Source organism: Artemia sp. Qi Xiang Cuo, chromosome 3 (assembly GCF_049724085.1).
Source record: "Artemia sp. Qi Xiang Cuo chromosome 3, ASM4972408v1, whole genome shotgun sequence".
Taxonomy (NCBI): domain Eukaryota; kingdom Metazoa; phylum Arthropoda; class Branchiopoda; order Anostraca; family Artemiidae; genus Artemia; species Artemia sp. Qi Xiang Cuo.
Genome location: NC_142796.1, coordinates 76,186,748 through 76,211,446, shown reverse-complemented (window position 1 = coordinate 76,211,446; position 24,699 = coordinate 76,186,748). Strand labels below are relative to the sequence as shown.

The 24,699-nt window shown below is 35.2% G+C and overlaps 1 protein-coding gene across 2 annotated transcripts in view; it reads right to left on the bottom strand.

Moving 5' to 3' along the window:
* LOC148954543 (putative chitinase 10) overlaps nucleotides 1-24,699 on the bottom strand; it is a 163,574-nt gene that overhangs the window by 71,333 nt on the left and 67,542 nt on the right. For both annotated transcript variants that reach the window (XM_089086581.1, XM_089086582.1), the window contains exon 6: nucleotides 11,483-11,627. In XM_089086581.1, coding sequence (XP_088942707.1) covers nucleotides 11,483-11,627 — 145 coding nt within the window. The remainder of the gene's footprint in view (nucleotides 1-11,482; nucleotides 11,628-24,699) is intronic.

The window sequence follows — 24,699 nt, the reverse complement described above, 5'->3', positions numbered from 1 at the left end:
GGGTCAGATCGTAAAAAGGGAAAGGCTTGTGGGCATCTGAAGACTAACTGTCGGGTCTGATCAAAGAGTACAAGTTGCCCATATTCTTTGGGTATGATTTAAAACCTTTGCTCTCAGGGAAACTGTTACCCATTCTGTAGCGTCTACAGGATCACGTCATAATTTTCGGATTAGCTATTGATTGACCGACAGCTATCGAAACTATCATAGATATAAGGTGAACATTCTTCTACTATTTTTACTTATTTCCTTTTTGTGTTTCCTTCAACTCGTAATGTAAACCTTATATACCATTTTACTACTTCTTGTATTGTATTGGTAGTACATGTTTATGCATGCATTTCGTGGACTCAAGCCCATCTGAGGCAGATCCAATTACTTTTTTAAAGTTGTTGCATCCGAAGAACAACTGTATGGTCTGATCAAAGGGTATGGATAATTTACAGTTTTAGATATAACTTGCCAATACTTTTGGGTTTGATCATAAAAGTGGAAAGACTTGTTAGCATCCAAAGACCAACTAAATGGTCTGATCAAAGGGGATTAGTTGCCCATACTCTTTGGGTATGACTGTAAAAGCCTTTGCTCTCAGGGAAAATGATATCCGTTCTGTAGCATCTACAGGATCACGTCACAGTTTTCAGATTAACTACTGATTGGTCGGCAGCTACGAAATTATTGTAGATACAAATGAAAGATTCATCTACTATTTTTACTTATTTCCTTTTTGCTTTTCCTTTAACTCGTAATGTAAACCTTATATACCGTTTTAGTACTTCTAGTGTAATATTAGTAGTACATGTTTATGTATGTATTTCGTAGACTCAAGCCCTCAGTTCTTCTGAGACATATGCAATTATTTTTTAATAATTGTTGCTGAAAGATCTGATAGAAAAGTTAGGTAAACAGATCCAGGAGAGATGAAGGTTTTGAGTACCCGGGCTCTCCCCGACCTCAAAAAAAAGGGGAAAATTATTTGCAAATATAGCTCCTTTTAAAATATTTCTCTTACTTTAATCACGATAAATAAAAGTTCAAATAGGGATAAAATCCTTTTAATAGACAGTGTTTTTTATAACAGTGATAGAAATTCACAAAAATACCAGATATTTCGGTCACATATACAGTCACTGATGACGGTCACTGTATATGTGACCGAAATATCTGGTATTTTTGTGAATTTCTATCACTGTTATAAAAAACACTGTCTATTAAAAGGATTTTATCCCTATTTGAACTTTTATTTATCGTCATGGAAAGGCAGTGTGGTCTCCGAAATTATATATACTTTAATCAGTACCACCCCCCCCCAGCATCTCCCCCCTGAATGATAATACTAGGGTAAAGGAAGTTCAATTCTCGTCCAAATTGAATATTGACTATGTCCATTGGCAATTCCAGATTTTTTTTATTTTTTTTGGCATTAATAGGTCTTTCTTTGATTTTTCGATATTTAACTTTCTAAGATCTTCAATCTTCAGACAAAAAAAAAGTATTTTGAGAAAAATGAGAACTCTTTCTGAACTCAGCTTTTCGGACATTTTTTTTTTTTTTTTGAAATTCAAGGTTCTTTCTGCTCTGACTATTTGTATAGAGACTTTGTAAGAACACCATGAAAGTTATCGTTCCAATGCCCGTTTGGGTGGAAACATGAAAATTTATGTGTATTTGACAGAGACTAGTGAGGTCCAAATAAGATCTTGGCGCGCTGATTAAGAAAAAAAGGAAAATCTGAGCAGAACGGAGCAAAATCAGAAAAGTATGATTAACGTCTAATGTCACAAAATGTTAATATGTGGCAAAAAAGATATTTAAGGCTACGTGTAGGTATATATTCCTTTTTTAACCTTGTCATGAAGATAAAATAAAACAATCGTTTCACCCAGCTTTATCTATTTGGATAAAGGCCAATTTTTTTACCTCTTCCCTGGAACGTTAGCAAAATGGTCTTATTCATTCAGTATCTTTTTGCTTGTGTCTGTCTTTGCAGGTAATGAATGGAATTAAACCATAACTTATAGGATTACCATTTGAAAGAACATTTCTTGAAACTTGGCTTTAAAACTGACTTTCTGGAGTTAGACTTCTTCGTTTCATATACAAGATGAAGTTTAATCTTCCACCTATCCAAGAGACTGTGAGGAATCTCAGGAGTGCAAACATTGGAGCATTTTAAAGTTTAAATAGAACACAGTTAAAATGGGAATAAAACAGAGAGGGAGAATTAAAATCAACGAGATATTTAATTTTAAGACAAATTTTAAAATACAGGAGTTTTTGTTTGGTAGAAACACTGTAGGGTTATTTACTTCATTTTAAGAGGTTGTATGACCTGACCGAAGCCTCATTGGTTTATCAGTTATATCCAGAAAAAGCCTAGGCCTATTCCTTCAGTCTCATCATTAACCATACAGGTACTAGACACTGAACAAAGCAAAACTCTCTCTTCAAGAATTCAGTGATTTATTTTTTCAAACTGACGGCAACCCTGCCTACGATGCGGAATCAGAAGCTTCAAAGGCAATGGCGTAATTTCGTCAAAATCCTGGGGAGAGGGGCAAATTTGGAGCGGATTTTCCTAAATCAAGTGAAAATGGCAATAAAGCTGAAAAACAAGCTATTTGGTACCATGAAAACTATATAGTACTGTAAACATACTTTTTTGCAGTACGTTATTTAGACTTTTGTAAGACAAAATGATTGTGCAAGGGTCAAGAGCATTGAAGTAACGAAAATAGATGGATAAAAATACTACCACACCCACTCAATCCGTAGAGCTTATAAAAGGTGCACAAAAAGACCGATTGTCATTCAGCTGACAACAATGAATTGTCTGTTATAAGTGCATTGAATTTAAATAACCCTGAAATGTCAAGGGTGAAATTAAAAATGACCCAGTGACCATTACTTAAATTAATTAGCTGATTTAAAAAAATGAAGGTTAAATCATTTAATTGCTAAGAACACATATTTTTCGCCAATATACATATTCATTTGTCATATTAAAATCAGGACCAACAAACGTAAATTATAGATGCATTAAAAAAGAAGAGAAACGTCTTTACCGCACTTTGGTGCTAGCAAAGATTAATCCAGTTTAAGTTTGTACCAGTCAGGAACATAGATAGGATTTTCTTTGTTTTATTTGGGGGACCAAAAAACAAAAAAAGGTACTTGTTTTACTTAATGGTACACACTGCTATAGACTCTATCAAGGAAACTAGTCAAACGGGAGACAGATACCGGGTTATAATGGTTTATTAAACAAATTTGGGCTATATATTTGCATATTAGGGGGGTGGGGGTGGGGGGGTATAGCATATATTAAATACGTAACCTAACCTAGGTACCTGCCCCCCCCCAAAGCCCCAAAAACAACACTTTAAATATTGTAAATTCAATGAGAAACTACGCGTTGCGATCAATTTAGATAGCAATTACCCGCTTTACGGGTCTCCATGCGAATTTTCTATAGTCTATAGCGGGGTGTACCATTAAGTAAAACAGTACCAAAAAAAAGAAAGAAAAAAAGATAAATTAAATAAGAAGTGCCAATAAATTCAGGTAATTTAGGATTTCAAGGGCCCCTGTGCCCCTAGCCCTACTTGCCTGGCATCGATGTTAAACTTGAATAAAACAGCAAAAAAAGAAAATATAGCACGCAGTAGGGGCACTATTTTGCGTGTTGGTGAATCTTATCATCCTATAATGACATAGAGACATTAAAGACACAATTCATCATGTCGTCCAGTAGTAGCCTAAAATGTGTAAGAAATTTCTCAAAGGAAAATATCAGAACTATCCCATCCAGGTTTTTATTAATATGTAATGTTAGCTGATGAACAATGGAACATATATCTTGCTTGAACCGTAAAGAGGATTTTATTGAATTTAATAATATTTAACTGATCATAAGTAGAATTAAGAGGGAAGTATCACCACTTCAACCCCTGTGTAACAGCAGCAGTAAAATACGCAATAATACACAGTAGTTTCAGGCATAAAAATAGCACACTCAAAATAAAGATTGTGAATCTTGACAAGTGTCGTTTTGCTATACTATAAGCACGTTTAACTAAAGGTCAAATTATAATGTAAACTTGCAGTAGATTGGAAGTGACGGCGAGCGCATTTAATTCTAATCGTCACCTTAAGCTATTATATGTTTGTAATCACATTGTGAACTTTAGAGTCTTATTCACTTAATATTTCAATCTATTTCTCGATTTTGAATTTTTCTTCCTCTTTCTGAATTTCGCTTTCTAATCGGTGAGAGGGAACGGGAACTACGGATTTTCATGACATCTATTCATAGACACAGCAAAGACTATTCTTGTGTTATTCTGTTTTCAATTCACTGTAATTTTGGACGTCGCTTGTCTTCCAACCGCACATATCTCTGTGCATCATTTTCATTTTTGATTCGTTGTGATCATCAGCCGCAGATTCCGCCGTGCTTCATTTTCGTTCATTACTACCTCAGACATTTTTTCCATGCCTTCAGCTTTAGCTGTTTGGGTTTATTCATTCATCTAATTTCCCAAAATGTCATGAATCCTAAGAAAATTTCTTTTCCAGATTTTCTCCCAGTAATCTTTTTGCTTGAATTACGATGTTACATAATTCAGTAACAACCAGGCATGTTCTATTGTACATTCTAAATTACGTACTTGAACAATTATCGTGTTAATCTTTGGTTTTAAGTCATAAGGTAGAAAATCAGCGATTTCAGCTGAATTAAAAATCCTGTCGTGAATACAATTCCTTCTTCGGTTTATCCTTGACAGACGCTAAGGTAACATGTTCTTTTATTCCATTGTAATTTCTGACATATCTAAACTTCGCAATGGCATAATTATCGTCTTATTCTTTAGCTTTAAATAACTTCTTTGTTTGCAATTCAATGTGATTTTTGTTGTTTCTTATTCCATGCTTTTTTCTTTAGCTGTTCAGTCATTTATCATCTAGTGTAATTTTGCACGTGTCATAGATACTAAAAACCAATTCTTCTTTCCTGCTTGTTCTTCGCAGACTTATACACGCTAACCTAACACGTTCCTTCAATACATTGTAGTTTTGCTTTGTCTTTTAACCGCAGATTTTGTTGTGCAACATTTTCGTTTGCAATTCAATGTGATTCTTGTTATTTCTTGTTCCATGCCTTTTTCTTTAGCTGTTCGGAATCACTTGTCACCTTTTGTAATCTTGCATGCGTCATAGATATTAAAAATGATACGACCAACCCTGGGAAACAATTATGTCATTTTTGCTCTTTGAATGAATATAAATTTGACATTATTCACACCGTCCATGATTTGTTTCTGGCATAAGTGCAATTCCTCTTTCCTTTTTATACTTCAGAGACGCCAAAATAACGTCATTCCGTCCCAGGGTGGTTAAGAAATTTGGTCGTGAATTCATATTGTCATTTCTCTGTATCTTTACAGACGTTAAAATAACACTTGTTCATTCTAGGGTGAAAAATCAGCAATTTCAATTGAATTATGCAACCTGGCGGGAATTCAATTCATCCTTCTTGTTTATCCTTAATAGACTCACATACGCTAAACTAAGACGCTCTTCATTCAATGTAATTTTACTTCGTCTTCTAACCGCAAATTTCGTTGTTGAACATTTTCGTCTGCAATTCAATGGGATTTTTGATGTTTCTTGTTCCATGCCTTTTTTTAACTGTTTAGAGCAATTCGTCATCTTGTGTAATTTTGCATGTGTCATAGATACTAAAAGCAATACGACTACTGCTGGGGGGAAAATGACACAATTTTTGTTCTTGAAATGTATATAAATATGCCGTCACTTATATGATTTTTTCCCAAAATTACGGAAAAGGTCAAAAGAAAACTCTCAACGATTTTTTTTAAACTCGTGACCTGTCTATAGCGTTTTCTAGGCAAGAAAATCCCAGAGTGCCAATTTTCAAAAACCAAAAATATGGAGCCGTTTGCAAGGAAATTATACATATAGACATAAAATAAATACACACTTGCTCGTTTATAAGATAGTATAACAATTATTGCTCTCTTGAAGAGAGTAGACATAAATTTATTTATTTATTACATACACAACGCCAAGTGAAAGGACTTCTTCTCAGTGCTTTTCTGTCAGTGAGTGAAAATTTTCAAACAATATATACTAACCAAATCAGGATTCTTCATTTGACTGCTAATAATTAAGACATAATAAAAGCTTTAAGGCTTATAGAAGTAATTTCTCTTAACAGGTTTGGGTACTTTTAAAATAACATTATTATATTTCTGAATCAAGACTATGAGAGTGCAAAATTCAGAAATATTAATTTGACTTGTATCTTCTTTGTAGCGGTGTTAGCCAGTATTTGTACGTTGTTAATTTAAAAAAAATGTTTCCCAAAAACACATTTTTCTAAGAAAAGTAAAAAGCAGCATGAAAACCTAGAACGCAAAAATAAAGTAATATAGTCATTTCAACTCGAAAGGAATAGATATTACTACCAATGGATTAACAAGGCCCAGAGCGACCAGGAATTTAACTGAATGTTAAATACCAAATATACAGATAACACATACTACTACCGATGGATACATAAAATCCTAAAACAAAAATAACAATAAAATTCAAACCAAAAATTCAAAATTAGAATGAGCAGAAATCACCCAAAACAGAAGTAGAGCTACCACCCTCTAGATATTCCAAAGGCCAGAGTGTCAATTGTGCTTTACTGAAAACAATTTGTATTTTGAGCAGTTTGATTTTATTTGTTGTAATATCAACATATCAACAACCATAATCAATATGACAGGGCTTATCAAGGTTTACTCATCAAATAAATTTTGTTTCCTATAAAGCGCAAATGACAATTTGACCTTTAAAAGGTTTAGGCCAAAACTCCTACTCTTGTTTCTGGTATTATCAATTCGTTTTATGATTAATTTGATTTATTTTCTGCTCGTTTTAGGATTCATTTATTTATCCATGTCAATATCTGTTATTTTTATCTTTGACCTCATTATTCCAAATTATTGGAAGCCTGCGTTTCCCCTGGAAAATCCCAGCGCAGAAAATCTGTCCTCAACATAGAAAATTTCCCCATACGCAAAATTTAGAGGTCATAGAGAAACTACAAAAGAGGTACCTCAAAATGTCGATCAGATGTCCCTAAGGGTAACATAAGGACCAGAAATCAAAAACGGTTCTAAGGCAGAAACTGGTTGGTCTCCAGTTACTTTCGGCTTTAAAAAAAGGACTAGAACTCTAAATTTCTGATCCAATGAGCATCTTCCGAAGTTTTTAAGACCACGAGCTTGGGGATGAGGAGGGGGCAGCTCCCTCCGATACGGAATAAATACTGCTCGTATTGGGGTTTAAATTTACTATTCACTTTCGTAATAAGGGTGTAGACCAGAAATATTCCCAGAATTCAAGAGGTATTAAATATCAGTTTCTACCTCCCCCTTCCCTTCGTCAGAATTAATGTTGTATTTATCTGAAGGCTCACTGGGACTTCAGATGTTTTCGCATGAGAATACAGGCTTTGAGGCATCTGCCCTCTCCCTAACTACAAAATGATCAGAGACCCCTACTGTTGAGTTTTAAAGCTCTCGTCTACAAAAACTTGGTATTTTGTACCTTTGCCAAAAAGATAATGGATGTGTATTGTTGGTAGTCCCCTCCCCCCAGGGATAATCTTATCAAACCAAGCGTCCTAGAAGACCGGACAGGGTCCATTCAAACAAAAACTAAAAGTTGAAGTACCATTTTAAGTAATGAAACAAATTGAAGGACAAATAGTCCTCTTCATGTACCAATTTTCCCCAAGACATGATGAGATACCCATTGTGTCCATCATAAAAAGGTCTAATAAATATGCCAGAGGGGGGGGGTGATGGTTGATCTCTTATCAATTTTGACTCTTAAAATGGGCACTAGAACTTTCAATTTCCGATCGAATGATCTCCTTCAAAATTTATAAGACCATCCCTTCCATGTAAGGTACCTCTGATAAAAAATAAAATAAAAATACACTAAAGCCGAATAAAGGTCCTTTACTATAAGCACCGCTTGACCATTACCTACTGCCGATCTGGTTTGTTTCGTTCGCATTTTTGCTCAGAAAATGTTATGAAATGATTGATTTCACTCTTTTTTCTTTTTTTTAACTGAAAAAGGCGTGTTAAAAATTTCATTAAAAAAACGGGACATCTGTTTTTTTTTACCCTTTAGGACATCTGATCGACATTTCTAGGTATCCATTTTGTACTTTCTCTGTAGCTGCTTAATTTTGCATGTGGGGGAATTTTCAGTGGGGAGGGAGGAATTATCCAGGGGGAATTTTTCACGAGAAGAATTTCCTGTGGGGGAATTTTTCGGGGGGAGTTTTCCACGGGAGTGAATTCTCTGGGGGAGGGGGGGGATTTTCAGGGGAGACGCCTATCTCACGAATTTTATTATATGACTCCATTTCTGCTGGTCTCTGGTTTTAATTTGGCTCTTTACTTTTCTTCAAAAATTAATTATTTTCTTTTTTAAACTGTTCATAATTATTTGCCCTACTACTTCCACACGTATTAGTTGAATTGTAATTTAAACCCTACACCTAATTTGAACATTCAGTCTATCTGAATGTTCAGTCAAAATATAACAATGTTATCATGCTATAATTTCCACAAAAAATATTCTATAGAACTTCGGTATGTATGTTACCGCGAATGTCCGAAATTGGTGAATGTCGAAATTCGCAATAAGACCTCTGCAGAGGGAAAGGTCCCTAAATTCTCATCACGTGACAAGATGGGTTGTCGGACCGCAACATAACTTGGTAAATAAAAGCAAGGATAGCCTAATTGTTGTCTTTCTGGTGTCCGTACTTGATCCAACTTCTGTGGGAAAGAGTGCTCCCTCCATTCCTTCATCGTGACATTCCCGAAACGGACTGCCAGACACAAACAAAAAACTGATGGGAAAGAAGAACTAGTGTCCTATGTAAGCCTTTTGGTGGCCCAGAATCAATCCTATCCCTTTGAGTACTAGAAGAGGGGAGGAGCGATAGAAATTGTAGTAATCGGGATATGTACCGGGAAATGCTGTACACGTGTCAGCAAAATATAGGATGAAAGCAAAACATCATTTTCATGTCAGGGCTTTTTGAGGTCCGATTAAGGTCTCAACTCAGCAGTGAGAGGCGGTCACTAGATCATGTCCTCAGAAAACACACCAGAAAAGGTGGTTCAATTTCAAGCCAATTTTGATTAGAGGTAACATCTAATACCCTAGTTTATCTTTTTAAAGTATCGAAGACGAATCTAACCTCTGTAGGGAAAGAGGGCAATGTAAATTATAGCCTTCAGGATATGTAAAAGAGGGTTGGCAGGAGCTTAACTGAACTTAGGGAGAAGCACTGTATATAAATTTATACAGTATAATCAAACTCAATAATTTTTGACTACGATATTATCAGCGCCTACAAACAGCTCCTCCTATTTAATCTGCCATCAGCGGTCCAGTGTATATTATTCTGGAACGCGTATTTTCTCAGAAAATTTCTCAAAATGCCTTTGAAACCAACTCGAGACTTTGAAACCAACTGGTAATTTCTAATAACATCTAATAACAACATGACACTACTAATTACCGATTTTTATATATGTATTGGAACAAACTAATTTAAAATTATATTTTTTTAAAGTTAGTGTTACAAAGGTAAAGCAAAGTTTCGCGTTCAAGAGAAATCTGACTTGTCTACCCGTGAAAAAATCTAATGTCGCTTATGTTTCTACTTGTTTAAGTGTTCTTCGGAGCACTTCCATCTCTGTTCGTCTCTGTCTAATGGTCGAGATAGGGAATGATTGTACTGTCTAAATTTATATACAGTGAGCCGAACCAACAGTTAGTGTTCTAGCTATGCAGTGTTCTGAGTCCACGATCTATTTGATTTATCTTAAATTCTTGCCATAAGCCTATTTACAAGAAGATGTCAGTTTCCATCTATAATTGGAGGGGACTAAGAGCTAGACTCTAAGTAGGAAACCAATTTCTATGCGCAAGCCTGATTAATAGCATAGACGGCAATGATATTGCTTTTACTTAATTCTGGACGGTGACGCCCTTCCGTCTGTATACCAAACACGGTAGAGAATTTTACAGGTTCCGGGATCACTGAATTCTTTATTTACAAGCCAAGTCTCCATCATTGATAGCCTGTAAGTCTGCTATTTAAAACTAGCTTTGAACTATGATACTGTCGAGTTCGTCCCAACAGTCAACATTTCTGTACATGTGTTGGTTGTTCTGTACTATTAGAAAAAAGGGCAGAGGAAATTGTAACGGGCAACATGCCGGATAGGTGATTTTTATATGCTAACAATGAAGCTACTCTCTATCTGAGATATCACGGAAATTTAGTTGCCATAAAGGTTTTCTTGTCCATTAGATTAAAAAATTAATCAATCATAGATTGGTCAATCAATCATTAATTTCAAAAAAGTTTTTCAGGGACAACTAATGACCAAAGTAAGCTACAAATAGGGGTTGTGTTACCACCCCTCAAAGCCTTAAATCCTTAAAACCTAACTTGGGTGAAAATTAGGTATCATTTGTGATATATGTAAAACGTGCGTTCTGGTTTAAGACACTTATACTGCGATCTTGATGATTTTCTTTGAACAACGCTTAATCATTTAGGACCATTTCTTAAATAATCTCTGGTTAAATAAGAGTCACAAGTGGTACGACAGATGTAAATTGGGATGTAATGGGGGAAGGGGAGTATAATGTAAAGAAGCCTTAAAATGAAAACAAATTCAATTGAGCCCACAAGGTCCTTATACCTTTGAAATCAGCAGGGGATTTGAGAGAACAAAAAATCAAAATTACATTGCAGCTCTTCGATAAAACTTACACAAAAAAAAGAAGAAGGAAATGAGAGGGAGAAACCAAACCATCATGGGGAAACCATCAAAATTTCAGGAATATTTAGGAATCATGTTTATTTTTTATGGATTAAAATCAATGCATTGATGGGAACGACCCGTATGTGGCTTATAAACTTTCAGTGGCTGCTAGAAAAAATTATAAATCAGGTGCATAACTCTTATAACAAATAAACTCTTTTATTTGTGACTTTGAGTTGACTTTTTTCTTGGTGTGGTATGGAAAAGATGTCACTTATACAAACTGGATGCATATAATGTATGTTGATCAAGTTCAACTCTCAATACGCTCTGACAGTTCAAACTTAATACCCTAACCGTTCTTGAGATGCTTCAAACACGCAGTTTTGACATTCTGGATGTACAAAGTGCCTTGATTTACTTCAATATCCCCCTCAAAGCTCAAAAGTTTTAGCTTAATACCCTCAACCGTTGTTGAGTAGTTTCATCTTAATACTCTTAGCCGTCTCTGAGATATTGAAAATACCATTTTGACCGCCTGGGTGCACACAGTATCTATCAAATTTATTTCAACATCCCTCTAAAAATTGGCTTACCCAAAGTTTCGTGGCTGCGTCTACACTTAACTGCTTTCTCCATGCAGAATCAGAAGATGGTGCATACAGAGGGGCATTATGACCAACAGTATTCTCCCATTTGCCATGAAAGTCATAAGCCATGACGTTGATGAAGTCCAGATGCCTAAAAGAAAATGACACTTATTTGAAACATTAACAATCTACTATTTCCACAATGAAGGATCTGATTTTAAGGAAAAGAAACTACGAGCTAGATGAGAAGCATGCGCGCACACACGAAGCACCGCACCGCACAATAGGCAATGTGGTCTTTGCGAAATTTCAAATGGATGCTGAGGTCCGATCACTTATTCAGATTTTGAGACGATATTTGAACCTTGAGAGCAGAGATCAGGTAGTAGACAGGGGCGGATCCAGGATTTTTTTTTAGGGAGGGGGGTCAAAATAGTTTAATCCGATAAAATTGCGTTAGAAGCAAGTTCATTTAACGCAAACTTACCGTAATTAAGCAAATTACAATACTTTAGACTACGTTAGGGGGGTGCCCCCTCGCTCTCCCCTGGATCCGCAACTGGTAATAGAACCTAAAGGAAAAATGATATAAACTGGAACAGGAAGTCATCATGGAAATGGCAGTTGATAAGGGGCAATGTTTAATATTTTCATGTATTTAAACTATTTCCAAAAAATGGCAATTGCGCAAGTATTCTAATGTATTTTAAAAACTTTCTTATCATTTTAATAAGAAAATACAGTAGTGAAGCTTTGTTTTAAAGTGCGAAGGACAGTGAAAATGGAATATGAGTGTTTTGAATGATGAAGTGGAAACTTACACAGCTATCTAAAAAAGGAAAAATTGGGAAAGAAATTCTGAATGAAAAAGACGTCCACATGCAGTTATGCATTTTTGGCTAGTATCGGACCCCAAAGTAAAAAAAAAAAAAAAAAAAAAAAAAAAAAAAAAAACTGGTCGAAGAACAAGCAAGAAATAAGCTAAAATATACGACATCAAATAGCTTTAAAAGGTGTATCTCTCCTTTGAACGTGTAGTTTTTTTGGCAATCAGCAGATTGTTAATGTTTGAATTTCTACGGATAAAAAGCATTTTTAAGTCTGTTTTGCATATTCATTTTAATAGTTAAACGTTGCAACACAGCTTTAAATATGGTGCTGCTCTGAAAACTTCATAATTTCAAATTAGCCAAAACAGAAAATTTTACGACATCACGGTTTTCAGGTATGAACAGACCGAAGATGGGTCCAGGGAGATAAAAGATGTTTTTATTTTGATATCCTTGGTATTTTAAAGAAAAAAAGTTACGTATACAGATTGCGTGTCATAGATTTAAACTATTTTCAAAAATGGCCAGTGCATAAAAAAGGGCTGAAAAAGGAAGAAAAACCAAAAGAAAAACATTTGAAGGGTCAAAAAAAGATAATGGAAATAATGGTGACAGGAAAAGAAGGGCCAAAAACGGAGCAACCAAGGATGTAGCGGAAACTGAAGCGTGCGAGAGCCAAGGGTCGAAGGCATGGGTTGCCAATCACAACAAACGAAGTGAGTGGAGATGTTATACTTGGGAGGGCCAAAGGGCCAAGCCGCAGACCATAGCGAGCTAAGCAGGTGGAAACAGATGATTTCAGGCTATGTTTGCAGGGATGGAAGATCCAAAGCCATTACTCGCTATGGCTGAAGACTCAAGACTGTCATTGGAGAGAACTGATTAAAGACTCTTACTCCTTAGCGTAGCAAGCGAGATCTGAAGTCAATGTACGACGTCCGTCCAAAGAAGGAAAGAATAGCACTCTAGGGGGAAGAAAATTAGATGAGTTAAAAAAGAAGTGTTCTAATTTTCAAATATTCTTTCAGGGTCTACAAACCAATCATAGAAGGAAGAACCCAGCCCTCTTTGTGCATCTATGTGTCTGTTGATTCATCCAGATACGATAAGTCTAATAAAGTATTTATTATATTTAATCTTTTTATATATTTTTAGGTGGGCAATAGGTATTTTTTTATTGTTTGTTTGTTTAATTAACCGGAGGCTTTTTTTCTAGGTTGTATCAGCAAATGTATCAAACAGTTCGTGGTAACGAACTGTAAGAAAGGAGTGAACCGGCTCAATAGTAGCCGAAACTCTAAAAAACGGAATTTTGATACCAATAGTTACATCAAAAGAATCGGATTTTTGATTTCAAATATATAAGTTACACCAAGTCTAGTCTTACCCATCAAAAGGCCTGAGAAAGCCTTATTTTCGAAAAAAAACAGGAAAAACCCTTTAAAAGTCATAATATCTTAACAAAAATCACACCATCAGATTCAGCGTATCAGAAAACCCTACTGTAGAGGTTTCAAACTCCTATCTGCAAAAATGTGGAATTTTTTTTTCCAGAAGAAAAATCATGGATGCGTGTTTATTTGTTTTTGCTTTTCCCATGGTGATCGTATCGACCCAGTGGTCTTAGAATATCACAAGAGGCCTCATTTGAACGTAAATTAAAGTTCTAGTGCCCTTTTTAAGTTACCAAAAAGAATTGGAGGACAACGAGGCCCCCTCCCACGTTAATTTTTTTCCAAAAGTCACTCAATCAAAATTTTGAGATAGCCATTTTTCTCAGCATAGTCGAAAAATCTAATAACTACGTCTTTGAGGATGACCTAACCCCCCACAGTCCCTGGGGGAAGAGCTGCAAGTTATGAACTTTGCCTATTGTTTACATATAATACTGGTTATTTCGAAGTACACAGACGTTTTCAGGGGGAATTTTTTCTGGTGGAGGTTCAGGGGAATGAGGTTGCGTGGGAGGATCTTTCCACGGAGGAAGTTTTCACGGGGGAAGGGGCATTTCTATGAAAGGAAAACCGGATCTCCTAGCATTATTTAAAAGACTATCAGAAATCAAATTTAAAAAAAACAAGTTTTTTCAACTGAAAGTAAGGAGCAACATTAAAACTCAAAACGAACAGAAATTATTATGTGTGTGAGGGCGTTTGCTCCCTAGTCAATATCTCGCTCTTTACGCTAAAGTTTTTTTAGTACTTTCAAAATGGCTATTTATTCTGATTAAACGGCCTTTGTGATTCAGGGGTCATTCTTAAAGAACTGGAACAAAATTCAAACTTTAGCGTAAAGAGCGAGGTATTGACTAGGGAGCAAAACCCCAAATATACGTAATAATTTATGTTTGTCTTAAATTTTAACGTAGCTCATTACTTTCAGTTGAAAAAACTTGTTTTTTTTTTATTTAATCTTTTTCAAAGAACGTAACATCGTGAAGTATGAAAGTATTTATTACATCTTGACATTTGCAATAATGTCATCCCCTCGTATGTAAAATGTCCGTTTAAGTTATTATTCAATTAAGAAAACAAATAGCATGTAAAGATTCAATAAGCTTAGATAAAAAATTACTTGCAATTATGTTATAACTATGTAATTGGATTACATAGTAGTAATTGGAAGACGAGGCCGTTTAAGATCCGGAGTGATAATTATCACGCAATACGAATTAAGCCATGTTTAAAAGCATAATTTGCAATACCATTTAATGGATTTTGATTCAGGGTTACAGGGGTCAGGTCAGCAGGGTCAGCAGCTGTAACAAATGGCTCTTATAAATTTAGCTAAAAACGCCCATAAGAAATAGATATACTTAAGGAAAGACGTACTGATTTTCTATGAAACAATTTTATGGTAGCAGTATAATTTTAACAGCTTGTTTATACTGCTTGCTTTGCCATACGGCCCATAGTAGTGGAAATTCGGAAAACAGTTTTTATAATTGAAACCCCAAAATAGTTTTATAATTGTGCTTTCTAAAAATAAGTTGTATAATTGTGCTTTCTAAAAGCTAGAATATAATTTGTACTTTACTGAAAACATTTAAATGAATTTACCGAAAAAAATGTGCTTTGTCAGTTTAATATACTTATGCTGATATTTATTAATTAAAATCTTAATTAATTTTTTATTTCTTAAAGTCATAAAAGTTAAAGAATTTAAAAGAATTTTTTTCAGTAAATCACAAATTATATTCTAGCTTTTAGAAAGCATAGGGTTTAGAACCCCACTCAGATTAATTTCTCATCATTTTAAGTTTGACTTATTTTAATTTCTGTTTGTTTTGGGTTTGATTTAGTTATTGATACTGATTTGTGGTAATTGTATGCTTCATAGATTATCTGATTCCATTTTTTTTCATTTTGGTTTAATGAAATTCTTTGTTTTTTTTGAAAAACTTATTCTGTGCAAAAACTTTGTTGTTTAATAATAGATAAAAAGTCATATCGATAGATAAAAAGCCAAAATAAAAAGCCAAACTCATTTCGAGTTTGACTTATTTTAATTTCTGTTTGTTTTGGGTTTCATTTATTTATTGACACTGATTTGCGGTAGTTGTATGCTTGGTAGATTATTTGATTCTATATGCCCCCAAGGCATAACTTACAACCCTTGCCTCGAGGGCTGTGGGGGGGGGAGTGTCCTCCTCAAAACATAATTTCTTTCTGGAAATCAACTACAAATTGGCTATATCAAAATTTTGATTGGATGTGTTTGGGGAAATGATGGGCGTGGAAGGGGTGTTAATTGCCTTCCAATCAATTTGGACTATCAAAAAGGGCACTAACCATTTCAATTTCCAATCGAATGAACCCTTTTCGAAGTTTCTACGACAACTCCTTCGATACGAAGCGCCCTGGTCTAGAAAAAAAATAATACACTGTGCCAACATCGTTCTTTACTTAGGTAGCGCTACTGCACTGCCTACGATTTTTTTTTCTTTGTTCCTTCTGCCTAGGCCACTTTGCATGATCTAAAGACGAGAATAATTTCTGAGACCACACTGGCTAATCATGATAAACAAAAAATCGCGAAGAAAGGAAACGAGGACAATTAACAGCCAGTGAAAAAATTGAAAAATTATGCAAATATTTCGGTCAAGACCTCCGCTTGACCGTCCTCAGTGCAGAATAAAACTGATAAAAATATAAAAACCAAACCTTAAAATAAAAACACGAAACTAAAATTGGACGACCCTTTCCTAGTAACGGTGAAAGGGTAACTGAATAAAAAACACAAGTCTAAATGGTATTTCAGAATTTCATTTTGCGTAAAGCACTTTTAAAGGCTGATCGCTTTTCAGTTTGATTGTTATCGGAGACTCTATTCGATTGCACAATATAACTTTGTGGATGTATGTAAAAACGATCAGAATTAATAATTTTGTCATAAATGGGACTTAGAAAAAGTTCTCCAGTGTCTCTATTGAGAGCTACCTTTTCGTGAATGTGATTTTTTATTTAAACTGCCTCCCTGAAAACTTGCATGAGACCTTTAACGGGGGCAACGATAGAAGCCTCTTCAAACAAAATGAAATGGTGTGGATTCTCGTACACATGTTGCGCCAAGGCGGAATCAAAAACCTCAGGCCTTTGGCGTAACCTCATTGCCTTGTCAATTGAGGACTTGTGCTCAGATAACCTCTCCCCCAATTGCTGTTGGGTTCTACCAACATAAAAACAGCCACAAGAACAAGAAATTCTATAAACACCACTGCCCAGAATGGGGCTGGTTTTATCTTTGACGTTGTTAAAAAAGTTCTGTGTAATATTTGAATTTTTAAAGGCGACGCTAAGTTTATGTTTTTTAAGGATTCTTTTCAATTTGTCACTAAATTTTGGAATGTAGGGTAGAACAGTGAAAAGTTTCTTATCATCCACCAATGGGACGGTATCTGTTGGGGCTTGTGGACCTGATGCCCTCCCCTCTGCCTTTTTCGTCTTCTGTCTATAATGGTCTCAAGTAATTTTATAGGGTAGCCATTGCAAAATAAAATGTCCTTAATATAGTTCAATTCTGAGTCTATGTGAGGCTCTGAGCATATTCTTATTACTCGGTCAACCAAAGAAATAACAACTCCTCTTTTTATGCAGGGAGAGTGGTTGGAGGAAAAATGCAAATACCTATCGTTATGCGTAGGCTTTCTATAAATAGAAAATTCAAGGCCAGGAGACTTATTGAAAATTAAAACATCTAGGAAAGGAAGTTTGTGGTTATGTTCTAGTTCTATAGTGAACTGAAGGTTAGAGTCCAAAGTGTTTAGATGAGTTAAGAAGGAGTTAAGTGACTCTCCTCCGTGCTCCCACAGAGAAATAACATCATCGACAAACCTACCCCAGAAACGGTGTTTTATCGGAAAATTTTCCAGAGCAGAGATTTCTATGAATTCCATATAAAAAGTTGCCAAAAATGGTGAAAGACTTGTTCCCATGGGTAAACCCCTAATTTGGGTGAAAAATTGATTATTAGATCGGAAATATGAGGAGGAACTATTGCAAAGACGGACGAGACGCATAATAGTGTCTATATCCAGTGTTTTGTAGTCTATTTGATCAATATTATCTTCTAATTTCCTTTGAAGAGCTAGTTCACATTTTTTAATGTCGCAAGACGTATACATAGAAATGGCATCGAAACTGGCCAAAATTGTATCTTTTTTTATTTCAATGTCTTTTAATTTTTCAACAAGGTGAACTGAGTTTCTTATGTATGAAGTTTGTGTTTGCATAAGGGGGCGAAAAAGTGTTGACAACCATTTCCCCAATCTGGCAGTCGGAGAGATATAAGAAGCCACAATTGGGCGTAGAGGGACTCCATCTTTGTGGATTTTTGGGAGCCCGTAAAATTTAGGAGCTGAACAACCTTTAGGGTAAAATAATTTATACATTTGTGGAGTAATAAGTCTTTCAGTTTGCAAAATTCCTAGCTCCTTTCGTACTAAGCGGGTGAACTTATCGGTGGGGTCTGAATCTATGGGCTTGTAAGTATGGGTGTCGGATAAAATATCTGTAACTTTTGTATTATATGAAGTTTTATCAAGGATAACAATTTTATTTCCTTTATCAGCCCTGGTAATAATGATGTGTGGGTCTTTTTTTAATTTTTTGAGAGTCTGTGTTTCCTGATTTTTTAACCTTGGGGAATATGGAATGAAATCAAGAATATTCTTAACCACCTCTCCTCGAAGTAAATCTGGATTTTCCACAGCACCACGTGAACCAAATATACCCGCCTCCACATTGGAGACTATTTCTGCGAAATTCACTTGAGTTTGAGGTAGGCAAAATTTAGGTCCCTTGGACAAAACATGGGTTCTACAGAAGACGAAAAAAGGCAGAGGGGAGGGCATCAGGTCCACAAGCCCCAACAGATACCGTCCCATTGGTGGATGATAAGAAACTTTTCACTGTTCTACCCTACATTCCAAAATTGATTGACAAATTGAAAAGAATCCTTAAAAAACATAAACTTAGTGTCGCCTTTAAAAATTCAAATATTACACAGAACTTTTTTAACAACGGCAAAGATAAAACCAGCCCCATTCTGGGTAGTGGTGTTTATAGAATTCCTTGTTCTTGTGGCTGTTTTTATGTTGGTAGAACCCAACAGCAATTGGGGGAGAGGTTATCTGAGCACAAGTCCTCAATTGACAAGGCAATGAGGTTACGCCAAAGGCCTGAGGTTTTTGATTCCGCCTTGGCGCAACATGTGTACGAGAATCCACACCATTTCATTTTGTTTGACGAGGCCTCTATCGTTGCCCCCGTTAAAGGTCTCACGCAAGTTTTCAGGGAGGCAGTTGAAATAAAAAAGCACAGTCACCAAAAGGTAGCTCTCAATAGAGACACTGGAGAAATTTTTCTAAGTCCCATTTATGACAAAATTATTAATTCTGATCGTTTTTACATACATCCACAAAGTTATATTGTGCAATCGAATAGAGTCTCCGATAACAATCAAACTGAAAAGCGATCAGCCTTTAAAAGTGCTTTACGCAAAATTAAATTCTGAAATGCCATTTAGACTTGTGTTTTTTATTCAGTTACCCTTTCACCGTTACTAGGAAAGGGTCGTCCAATTTTAGTTTCGTGTTTTTATTTTAAGGTTTGGTTTTTATATTTTTGTCAGTTTTATTCTGCACTGAGGACGGTCAAGCGGAGGTCTTGACCGAAATATTTGCATAATTTTTCAATTTTTTCACTGGCTGTTAATTGTCCTCGTTTCCTTTCTTCGCGATTTTTTGTTTATCTAAAGACGAGAGCGTCATATGGGCTTTACTGAACATCAAGTATGTTTTTAAACATTTTCTCTTTTATAACACCAATAAATTATAAATTACAGATACTTCCAAGAGATTTTGTTTCTTATTTTTGTTGGCGTTACGGCAAATAAAATCATTGCTCGAAAAAGAAATTGATATCGTTAAAGGGCAAAAGACGCTTTAGCCGTTAGAAGGATTAGGGACGTTGGTCTTACTCCTGTTTGTACTAGTTTACATTCGTTTCAAGTTGGATTTTATTATTCTTTGTAATTTTTTTTTCGGTATGGGCCTTGTTTTTTCATTGGTGGTGATTTTTGTTTGTTTTAACTTTGAATTGTTACTTGATTTTATTATCCTCGTTATTGGTTTAATGTAGCTGTTTATTTTTCTTTGAAAAAAACTTTTTTTGAGAATACTTTTTTTTGTTAATAACGAAATAAAAATCAACCTTTCTGGGTGAGAAGGCTTAAAGCGACAAAAACATTATAATCAGCTGGGTGTATACATACATACATCTATAAATCTGAAGGTCAAGTCTAAGAATTTAAATTTAGGATGGTCACCTGTTTAAGTGATAGTCCTTAGATAAATTCAGCAATTGATGAGGCAAGTGTAGACGTCAACAAATGGAAACCTTGGCCATTTATTAGACCAACTTTGCCCCCCCCCCAGGATTAGACATTTATTGACCATTATAAGTTTTGAAATTTGTTAGGAATTTCGTTTTGAGCGATTAAATTGATAACTCTTAAGCTACCTGTACGCTGCTACTAAAACTTTGTATTTCTTTGAAGACCGAGTCTAGACAGCCCAAGCCATTACCCTTTAGACGAATTTTCGAAAAAACACACTGCCTTAAATTTTTTAGCCGAATCTTTTCCGTCATTGCCAACAACAATTTTCTATTAATTTACAAGGTGGCGACCAGTGGAGTAATTTCTTCGAAATCCTGGGGGGGGGCAAAGTTGGAGCCAATTTTCCCAAGCAAGCGAAAATCACAGTAAAAACTGAAAAATGACCCATATAGTACGATAAAGGTAAAGATGTACTAAAGAACACTGACCCGTTTCTGTGATGCTTGAATTATGTAGGCTTATGTTAGTTTTGACAAGATTTTTGAAGAAATTAAATTTCAGCTGGGGGGGGGGAAACTGGGGTCTTGGTGGCAAACTGAGGTCTGGGAGGGGCAGTTTCCCCACTGCCTCATAGCAAATGACGCCCCTGGTGGAGACATTAAGTATATTATATTAAAACTAATTTTATACTACAACTTTATGATGACAATAATACACGAAATACAATTTACAGTTTTTGATCCAAAATACTAGTCACTGTACAATATAACACACAAACAACCAACAAGAATTCGCATCTTAATTTCGGGACATTACAAGAAGCAGAGAGCAACAAATGATACCAGTCCTTTCTGAGCATTAAGGGGGCTATTGTTCTTTGACTTAGATTTTGCCGCTAGAAATTGTTGTCTCAAATTGTTTGTCGTTATACCGGAACACAAATGTTGCCTAACAAAAACTTATTCGTCAAGATACATGGAGACATCATTTAGTGTGAAATCCAAAAATAAAGCCCTAAGTAAAAATAAAGATTTGAAAGTTCAAATAAAGTATAACAACAGAATTTATAACAGTAAATTACACAAAAACACATTATATTTATTCCTTAAACAGAAAAACCTTTTAAGTTCTAATTGGTTCTTGAGCTTAAACCACAGTTCATATAATTATCCAGTATGATCATTCCCTATCTCACCCACTATAAAAACCCGGACCGGGGTGCAAGTGCTTCAGAGAAAAAAAAAACTTAAGTGTCATCAGATCTTTTCACGGGTAGACAAGTCAAACTGGTAACAATTAGAAACATGTGGAAACCTGCTATTATGAATAATGTATTCAACGTGAAACAATCGGAAACAAGTGGAAATTCGCCATTAATAACTGTACGAAGAAGTGGGAGGAGTTTTTTGTTCGCACCGAAAACGAAGACCAGAAATGATCTGCGATAAGCTTACTGGATAATTATATGAACTGTGGCTGAAACCCACAAATTTAATCAAAGTTTTGGGAGCAGTTTTACGTTGTAGGTGGGAAACATGACTTTAATATAAGTTTCGCCCAATACTCAGCATTAACAGAGGCTTTGAAAGGTTTCTGCGAAGTCCTCCTTGAAAAAAAAACCTTTAAAAGTCCCTTAATAAGCTCTTAGAAATGAAGCTATAAAGGCCCCAAAGCTCATTAAAAAAGATTTATAGTTTTTCAGAAGGAGCTGGGGATCTGGCGAGATCTCAAAGCAAAAGTTCAAAAAAAAAACGCCTGGCGAGATCTGGAGCCTGGCGAGATCTCAAAGCAAAAGTTAAAAAAAAACGCTTTGACTGCGTGAAACAATCTTATACTGCTTGTTTAATTTTAGGGAAGGAGTCATGGTCACCCCAAGCATCGTCTTGGAATGGCCCTTACTCTCTCTCCCATATAGTAAGTTCCTGTGTAAAAGACTGTGTAAGTTTGAAGATCCCTTTTCTGAAATGTGGGACTGCCATTTTACATGGACTAAGCCTCGGGTTTTTCCAAGTTATTTCACATTTTCAAAATTTACTGCGTTTAAATTGAAGAATTCTCACAAATCTTTAGATTTGAAAGTATTCCAGCAAATGATGAATAGATTGAGGCCAGTCAAATTATTTCAGCGAAGGACACAAGATTTTTCTGGTTTATAAATATGGTCTAATCGATTGATTACTTGACCGCACAATCGGACAAATGGCAATTACAGTGAAATAATTTGGCAATCAAAAGTATAGCTGTGGTTTTTATTTTATGATAGTATTTACAATTTTGCGTGTTCTCGAATAATTGTGAATTGCTTTGTGGTGGAATTTGCTATGTTTGCGTATCTTCTAAGGTCTCAAATCCCCTTTTTTTTCGAATACAAAAAAGGAAAAATTCACCAGCACATCAGCACCAAACACAGCTAGCACCAACGATGCTAGCACAGCTAGCATCGAAATATTGTGCTTTGTGAGTGCATAAATAAAAATAGCTAGTTTTCCAAATGAAAGTAACAGCAGCATTAAACCTTAAGACGAGTAAAACCTATCTATTATATGTGAAGGAAAATGCCGCCATCCGAACTCTCGCTCTTTGCGCTAGTATTCGAACACACTAGAAAAAGTTGAAAGTTCTAGTGCCTTTTTAAGAATTAAAAGTATTTGGGGGCATCCAGCCCCCTCTCATATCTTTTTTAGCTTATCCTCTAAGTACCCCCAAACACCCCCTTTCAAAATTTGTAGATAGCCATTTCGTTCTAAATAGCCAAAGACTCCATAAACATGTCTCCGGAGATTACATGAGCCCAACAATCCCTGGGGCAAGGGCCGTAAAAATGTAAGTTGACCATTGTTCTAAATATATTCTTGTTCATCGTCATAATACAAAATGTAATATTAAATATGCTACAATATAAAGGGCATTGTTATCCAAGTTACACAAAGGTTTAAAAATGGAAAAGGAGCATGTTCTATCCTGGGTGTCCGAAAAGCCTAAAGGTAATAAATTAAAACTTTCAGGGATTGTTGAGATGGACTTCGAACTAAATAGATTTTTTTTTTTTTTTTTTTTTACAAAAGATGTAAATTGAAGTTGTCAAAAAGGCGTATCTACAATATTTTAAGAATGACAGGGGTATTAAATAGAAGCTTTCAGAGGAGGTTGAGGGGATGTTGAATTGAATCAAAAGACACTATGTGCATTCAGGTTATTAAAAGGGCATATCTACAAAATCTCAGGAACGGCTAAAGGCATTCAATTGAAATTTGTAAACAATTTTTATTTTGAGCAGTGTATTTTTATTTGCCGTAACATCAACAACAAAAACAAATTACATCTCAAGCCTAATAAAGGTTTACAAATACGATTTTTGTTACCTATCCCCTTTTCTTCCAATCAAAACCTCTAAACAGCTCGAATGTCATTTACATTTTATTGAAAAAATTATACATTCTTAACGGTATGGTTTAGTTTGTCAAATCATCAACAACAGGATAAAAAAGAAGAAAAACCCAAAATAGCCAAGATTACTGAAAAGACCTAATGAAATTAAACGGGTTGTTTCATAAATAATGCCATTCATTCCTGGAAGTCTCAGGCAAGGGCGGATCCAGGAATTTTTTTAGGGGGGGGGGGCCAAATAGGTTTATCCGATAAACTTGCGTTAGGAGCAAGTTTAATTAACGTAAATTTGCGTTAATTAAGTAAATTACACTACTTTAGCCTACGTTAGGGGGGGGGCGCCCCTCCCCTGGATCCACCACTGGTCTTAGGCATTTTAGATTTAATAACGTAATAAAAATAAAAGTTCAAAATAATATTTTCCGTACAGTTTTTGTGGTCGTTTCTATTCTTATGAGTTTGAGGTTGTTATGTAACTTTATTTCTGCTCGTCTTTTATTTCAAATAGTTCTTTACTATTCTTTAGAAAACTTCAATTTTCGAAAAGTTTTTAAAGTTAATCCCTACAAATTACTATCCCTTATGATATTTCTAAGGAAGGAGGCTTAAATATCAAAATTAATTTTGAGGTTGCAAAGAACATAAAATCAATTAACTGACATGTTGAATTTGATAGTATAATTTTCGTAAAGATTGCACCTTTTTGGGGTGCTACCCCCACCTCCTTACTGGGGAGGTTATTCTCCCTTTTACTTAATTTCTGTCCATTTCTCTATACTAATAATGCTTGATAAACTTCAGAATTAATGGAAATTAAAATTAAAGACTTTATTTATCAAAAAGTATATTCTTTTAATTTATATTTTTTACCGAAATGTTCTTTTTTTAGTTGCAGATGTTGCTGGTACGATCGCTATTTAAGTACAGTTGGTTACCATGAAATGTTTGTAATTTTGATTTTGAGCAAAGAAGTATGAAATTGTGAAGTAAATTATATTTAAGAGACTCGTAATCAATAAAAACAAAAACAAAAAAATAACGTCTCGAGGGTAATCAAGGTTTACGAATAAGAATGGTGGCGTGGGTCAAAATTAATAATGAGATTAAATCTAGGGCTGTGGATTTAGTACTCTTAAATACACTAGTTTGGAAAGATCAAATTTGCGA